The 7,500-nt window shown below is 54.7% G+C and overlaps 1 protein-coding gene across 1 annotated transcript in view; it reads right to left on the bottom strand.

Moving 5' to 3' along the window:
- The window catches only part of LOC145340274 (3 beta-hydroxysteroid dehydrogenase type 7-like), a gene marked incomplete at its 3' end in the record, with an annotated part of 11,628 nt that overhangs the window by 1,693 nt on the left and 2,435 nt on the right, over positions 1–7,500 (bottom strand). Inside the window, 1 exon segment of the mRNA XM_080184720.1 lies at positions 1,485–1,640. Coding sequence (XP_080040846.1) covers positions 1,485–1,640 — 156 coding nt within the window.

The following is a 7,500-nucleotide window of genomic DNA, read 5'->3' as shown; positions in this document are numbered from 1 at the left end:
ACCCCGTGCTGTACCTGTCCTGGGAGTGTTTGATGGGGGGACAGTGTAGAGGGAGCTTTACTCTGTATCTAACCCCGTGCTGTACCTGTCCTGGGAGTGTTTGATGGGGGACAGTGTAGAGGGAGCTTTACTCTGTATCTAACCCCGTGCTGTACCTGTCCTGGGAGTGTTTGATGGGGGGACAGTGTAGAGGGAGCTTTACTCTGTATCTAACCCCGTGCTGTACCTGCCCTGGGAGTGTTTGATGGGGGGACAGTGTAGAGGACGCTTTACTCTGTATCTAACCCCGTGCTGTACCTGTCCTGGGAGTGTTTGATGGGGACAGTGTAGAGGGAGCTTTACTCTGTATCTAACCCCGTGCTGTACCTGTCCTGGGAGTGTTTGATGGGGACAGTGTAGAGGGAGCTTTACTCTGTATCTAACCCCGTGCTGTACCTGTCCTGGGAGTGTTTGATGGGGGGGTACAGTGTAGAGGGAGCTTTACTCTGTATCTAACCCCGTGCTGTACCTGTCCTGGGAGTGTTTGATGGGGACAGTGTAGAGGGAGCTTTACTTTGTATCTAACCCTGTGCTGTACCTGTCCTGGGAGTGTTTGATGGGGGACAGTGTAGAGGGAGCTTTACTCTGTATCTAACCCCGTGCTGTACCTGTCCTGGGAGTGTTTGATGGGGTGACAGTGTAGAGGGAGCTTTACTCTGTATCTAACCCCGTGCTGTACCTGTCCTGGGAGTGTTTGATGGGGGGACAGTGTAGAGGACGCTTTACTCTGTATCTAACCCCGTGCTGTAGCTGTCCTGGGAGTGTTTGATGGGGGGACAGTGTAGAGGGAGCTTTACTCTGTATCTAACCCCGTGCTGTACCTGTCCTGGGAGTGTTTGATAGGGACAGTGTAGAGGGAGCTTTACTCTGTATCTAACCCCGTGCTGTACCTGTCCTGGGAGTGTTTGATGGGGGGACAGTGTAGAGGGAGCTTTACTCTGTATCTAACCCCGTGCTGTACCTGCCCTGGGAGTGTTTGATGGGTGGACAGTGTAGAGGGAGCTTTACTCTGTATCTAACCCCGTGCTGTACCTGTCCTGGGAGTGTTTGATGGGGGGACAGTGTAGAGGGAGCTTTACTCTGTATCTAACTCCGTGCTGTACCTGTCCTGGGAGTGTTTGATGGGGGGGACAGTGTAGAGGGAGCTTTACTCTGTATCTAACCCCGTGCTGTACCTGTCCTGGGAGTGTTTGATGGGGGGACAGTGTAGAGGGAGCTTTACTCTGTATCTAACCCCGTGCTGTACCTGTCCTGGGAGTGTTTGATGGGGGGACAGTGTAGAGGGAGCTTTACTCTGTATCTAACCCCGTGCTGTACCTGTCCTGGGAGTGTTTGATGGGGGGACAGTGTAGAGGGAGCTTTACTCTGTATCTAACCCCATGCTGTACCTGTCCTGGGAGTGTTTGATGGGGGGACAGTGTAGAGGGAGCTTTACTCTGAGCTACCTTGATAGTTGATGTCCCAGATCATGCTGGGGCTGTACTTTCCCCATACATCGACAAGTCCCGCATTGTGGATAATTAGGTCCACACCTCTGGCTGCCTCTCTCACGCTGTCCATCTCCGTGATATCTCCAGTAACCAGAGTCACTCTCACTGCATCTGGAGATGGGATAGAGAGAAAGTAAAACTGTGTGGTTAGAGTGAGAGAGAGGACATCAGACTGTGATTCAGAAAATTATAGTTGATTCATTTTTGTCACGTGTATTGGGATACAGTGAAAAGTATTGTTTCTCGCGCGCTGTACAGACAAAGCATACCGTTCATAGAGAAGGAAAGGAGAGGGTGCAGAATGTAGTGTTACAGTCACAGCGAGGGTGTAGAGAAAGATCAGCTTAATGCGAGGTGGGTCCATTCAAAAGTCTGACAGCAGCAGGGAAGAAGCTGTTCTTGAGTCGGTCGGTACGGGACCTCAGACTTTTGTATCTTTTTCCCCGACGGAAGGAGAGAGAATGTCCCGGGGGGAGGTGGTGTGTGGTGGGGGGGTCCTTGATTATCCCGGCTGCTTTTCCCCGAGGCAGCGGGAAGTGTAGACGGAGTCAATGGATGGGAGGCTGGTTTGCGTGATGGGGATTGGGGGCTACATTCACCACCCTTTTGTAGTTCCTTGCGGTCTTGGGCACAGCAGGATCCCAGACCGAGCTGTGATACATCCGGGAAAGGATGCTTTCTATGGGGTTCCCCGTTTCCCCCAGAACGCGAGAGAGAGAGAGAAAGAAAGAGCCACTGCGTTTTTTCAATTTCAAACAGCAACTGCCTGCTCGTCTCTCCGTAAGCCAAGCTCCACCCGTCTGCATGATTCTTGTCACGTTAATAAAACAGCAGAGCCCTGAAACCTCAGGTGACCAACCTGAGGTTAACAATAAGGCATTCGCCCAGATTAAAGGTGACAAGTTCCAACTTAGAACAAACACCGGTTATCCTGAGGCATTCTTGTCAAGTGTGCTGCCAGTTGCAGACACAGTGGCACCTTGGGAAGTGCTGATCTCGAGACGCTCCCCCTTCACCAGGGACAGGAGTTAAAGGTGCAATTCTAAAAGGCAGAGCACAACCCTGCACGCACGCACACACACACACACTGAGATGAGAGAATACCCTCCAATGGAGAAGAAGGCCATTCGGCCCAACACAGACCACAATCCCAACCAGCCCCTATCCCCATATACTTACCCTTCCAATCCCCCCCCTACCCCCGCACGATAAATGGGGCAATCTAGCACGGCAAACACACCTAACCGACGCATTTTCGGACTGCGGAGGAAACCAGAGCACCCAGAAGAAGCCCAGGCAGACATGGGGATAATGTGCAGACTCCGCGCAGACAGTGGCCCGAGGCTGGGAATCGAACCCGGGTCCCTGGAGCTGTGAGGCAGCAGCGCTAACCCTGCTGTCCCGCCCGCTCACATTCTCACTCTCTCACTCACTCTCTGTGTCTCTCCCACACACACACACACACACACACACACTCTCACACGCTCTCTCTCTCCCCATAGCCCTGTATCAATCCCCAAACTAATCCCACTGCCCCGCTCTCTCCCCATAGCCCAATCCCCAAACTAATCCCACTGCCCCGCTCTCTCCCCATAGCCCTGTATCAATCCCCAAACTAATCCCACTGCCCCGCTCTCTCCCCATAGCCCTGTATCAATCCCCAAACTAATCCCACTGCCCCGCTCTCTCCCCATAGCTCAATCCCCAAACTAATCCCACTGCCCCGCTCTCTCCCCATAGCTCAATCCCCAAACTAATCCCACTGCCCCGCTCTCTCCCCATAGCTCAATCCCCAAACTAATCCCACTGCCCCGCTCTCTCCCCATAGCTCAATCCCCAAACTAATCCCACTGCCCCGCTCTCTCCCCATAGCCCTGTATCAATCCCCAAACTAATCCCACTGCCCCACTCTCTCCCCGTAGCCCTGTATCAATCCCCAAACTAATCCCACTGCCCCGCTCTCTCCCCATAGCCCTGTATCAATCCCCAAACTAATCCCACTGCCCCTGCTCTCTCCCCATAGCCCTGTATCAATCCCCAAACTAATCCCACTGCCCCGCTCTCTCCCCGTAGCTCAATCCCCAAACTAATCCCACTGCCCCGCTCTCTCCCCATAGCCCTGTATCAATCCCCAAACTAATCCCACTGCCCCGCTCTCTCCCCATAGCCCTGTATCAATCCCCAAACTAATCCCACTGCCCCACTCTCTCCCCATAGCTCAATCCCCAAACTAATCCCACTGCCCCGCTCTCTCCCCATAGCCCTGTATCAATGTCTAAACTAATCCCACTGCCCCGCTCTCTCCCCATAGCCCTGTATCAATCCCCAAACTAATCCCACTGCCCCGCTCTCTCCCCATAGCCCTGTATCAATCCCCAAACTAATCCCACTGCCCCGCTCTCTCCCCATAGCTCAATCCCCAAACTAATCCCACTGCCCCGCTCTCTCCCCATAGCTCAATCCCCAAACTAATCCCACTGCCCCCGCTCTCTCCCCATAGCCCTGTATCAATCCCTAAACTAATCCCACTGCCCCGCTCTCTCCCCATAGCTCAATCCCCAAACTAATCCCACTGCCCCGCTCTCTCCCCATAGCCCTGTATCAATCCCCAAACTAATCCCACTGTCCCGCTCTCTCCCCATAGCCCTGTATCAATCCCCAAACTAATCCCACTGCCCCGCTCTCTCCCCATAGCCCTGTATCAATCCCCAAACTAATCCCACTGCCCCGCTCTCTCCCCATAGCCCTGTATCAATCCCCAAACTAATCCCACTGCCCAATCCCCAAACTAATCCCACTGCCCCCGCTCTCTCCCATAGGGGGGGGGGGGCCTGTATCAATCCCCAAACTAATCCCACTGCCCGCTCTCTCCCCATAGCCTGTATCAATCCCCAAACTAATCCCACTGCCCCGCTCTCTCCCCATAGCTCAATCCCCAAACTAATCCCACTGGCCCGCTCTCTCCCCATAGCTCAATCCCCAAACTAATCCCACTGCCCGCTCTCTCCCCATAGCCCTGTATCAATCCCCAAACTAATCCCACTGCCCCGCTCTCTCCCCATAGCTCAATCCCCAAACTAATCCCACTGCCCCGCTCTCTCCCCATAGCTCAATCCCCAAACTAATCCCACTGTCCCGCTCTCTCCCCATAGCCTGTATCAATCCCCAAACTAATCCCACTGCCCCGCTCTCTCCCCATAGCTCATCCCCAAACTAATCCACTGCCCCGCTCTCTCCCCATAGCTCAATCCCAAACTAATCCCACTGCCCCGCTCTCTCCCCATAGCCCTGTATCAAATCCCAACTAATCCCACTGCCCGCTCTCTCCCCATAGCTCAATCCCCAAACTAATCCACTGCCCCGCTCTCTCCCCATAGCCCTGTATCAATCCCCAAACTAATCCCACTGCCCCCGCTCTCTCCCCATAGCTCAATCCCCAAACTAATCCCACTGTCCCGCTCTCTCCCCATACCCCTGTATCAATCCCCAAACTAATCCCACTGCCCCCGCTCTCCCATAGCCCTGTATCAATCCCCAGACTAATCCCACTGCCCCCGCTCTCTCCCCATAGCCCTGTATCAATCCCCAAACTAATCCCACTGCCCCGCTCTCTCCCATAGCTCAATCCCCAAACTAATCCCACTGCCCCGCTCTCTCCCCATAGCCCTGTATCAATCCCCAAACTAATCCCACTGCCCTACTCTCTCCCATAGCTCAATCCCCAAACTAATCCCACTGCCCCCGCTCTCTCCCCATTGCCCTGTATCAATCCCCAAACTAATCCCACTGCCCCGCTCTCTCCCCATAGCCCTGTATCAATCCCCAAACTAATCCCACTGCCCCGCTCTCTCCCCATAGCCCTGTATCAATCCCCAAACTAATCCCACTGCCCCGCTCTCTCCCCATAGCTCAATCCCCAAACTAATCCCACTGTCCCGCTCTCTCCCCATAGCTCAATCCCCAAACTAATCCCACTGCCCCGCTCTCTCCCCATAGCTCAATCCCCAAACTAATCCCACTGCCCCGCTCTCTCCCCATAGCTCAATCCCCAAACTAATCCCACTGCCCCGCTCTCTCCCCATAGCCCTGTATCAATCCCCAAACTAATCCCACTGCCCCGCTCTCTCCCCATAGCTCAATCCCCAAACTAATCCCACTGTCCCGCTCTCTCCCCATACCCCTGTATCAATCCCCAAACTAATCCCACTGCCCCCGCTCTCTCCCCATAGCCCTGTATCAATCCCAGACTAATCCACTGCCCCCGCTCTCTCCCCATAGCCCTGTATCAATCCCCAAACTAATCCCACTGCCCCCGCTCTCTCCCCATAGCTCAATCCCCAAACTAATCCCACTGCCCCGCTCTCTCCCCATAGCCCTGTATCAATCCCAAACTAATCCCACTGCCCCACTCTCTCCCCATAGCTCAATCCCCAAACTAATCCCACTGCCCCCGCTCTCTCCCCATTGCCCTGTATCAATCCCCAAACTAATCCCACTGCCCCGCTCTCTCCCCATAGCTCAATCCCCAAACTAATCCCACTGCCCCGCTCTCTCCCCATAGCCCTGTATCAATCCCCAAACTAATCCCACTGCCCCGCTCTCTCCCCATAGCTCAATCCCCAAACTAATCCCACTGCCCCGCTCTCTCCCCATAGCTCAATCCCCAAACTAATCCCACTGCCCCGCTCTCTCCCCATAGCCTGTATCTCCCAATCCCCAAACTAATCCCACTGCCCCGCTCTCTCCCCATAGCTCAATCCCCAAACTAATCCCACTGCCCCGCTCTCTGCCCATAGCTCAATCCCCAAACTAATCCCACTGCCCCGCTCTCTCCCCATAGCTCAATCCCCAAACTAATCCCACTGCCCCGCTCTCTCCCCATAGCTCAATCCCCAAACTAATCCCACTGCCCCCGCTCTCTCCCCATAGCTCAATCCCCAAACTAATCCCACTGCCCCCGCCTCTCTCCCCATAGCTCAATCCCCAAACTAATCCCACTGCCCCGCTCTCTCCCCATAGCCCTGTATCAATCCCAAACTAATCCCACTGCCCCGCTCTCTCCCATAGCCCTGTATCAATCCCCAAACTAATCCCACTGTCCCGCTCTCTCCCCATAGCTCAATCCCCAAACTAATCCCACTGCCCCGCTCTCTCCCCATAGCCCTGTATCAATCCCCAAACTAATCCCACTGCCCCGCTCTCTCCCCATAGCTCAATCCCCAAACTAATCCCACTGCCCCGCTCTCTCCCCATAGCCCTGTATCAATCCCCAAACTAATCCCACTGCCCCGCTCTCTCCCCATAGCCCTGTATCAATCCCCAAACTAATCCCACTGCCCCGCTCTCTCCCATAGCTCAATCCCCAAACTAATCCCACTGTCCCGCTCTCTCCCCATACCCTGTATCAATCCCCAAACTAATCCCACTGCCCCCGCTCTCTCCCCATAGCCCTGTATCAATCCCCAGACTAATCCCACTGCCCCCGCTCTCTCCCCATAGCCCTGTATCAATCCCCAAACTAATCCCACTGCCCCCGCTCTCTCCCCATAGCTCAATCCCCAAACTAATCCCACTGCCCCGCTCTCTCCCATAGCCCTGTATCAATCCCCAAACTAATCCCACTGCCCCACTCTCTCCCATAGCTCAATCCCCAAACTAATCCCACTGCCCCGCTCTCTCCCCATTGCCCTGTATCAATCCCAAACTAATCCACTGCCCCGCTCCGCTCTCTCCCCATAGCTCAATCCCCAAACTAATCCCACTGCCCCGCTCTCTCCCCATAGCCCTGTATCAATCCCAAACTAATCCACTGCCCCGCTCTCTCCCCATAGCTCAATCCCCAAACTAATCCCACTGCCCCGCTCTCTCCCCATAGCTCAATCCCCAAACTAATCCCACTGCCCGCTCTCTCCCCATAGCCCTGTATCAATCCCCAAACTAATCCCACTGCCCCGCTCTCTGCCCATAGCTC

This window comes from Carcharhinus amblyrhynchos, unplaced genomic scaffold (assembly GCF_965287045.1).
Source record: "Carcharhinus amblyrhynchos unplaced genomic scaffold, sCarAmb.v2.hapA scaffold_891, whole genome shotgun sequence".
NCBI lineage: Eukaryota > Metazoa > Chordata > Chondrichthyes > Carcharhiniformes > Carcharhinidae > Carcharhinus > Carcharhinus amblyrhynchos.
The sequence above is the reverse complement of the archived record's forward strand: the minus strand, read 5'-3'. Positions and strand labels throughout refer to the sequence as shown.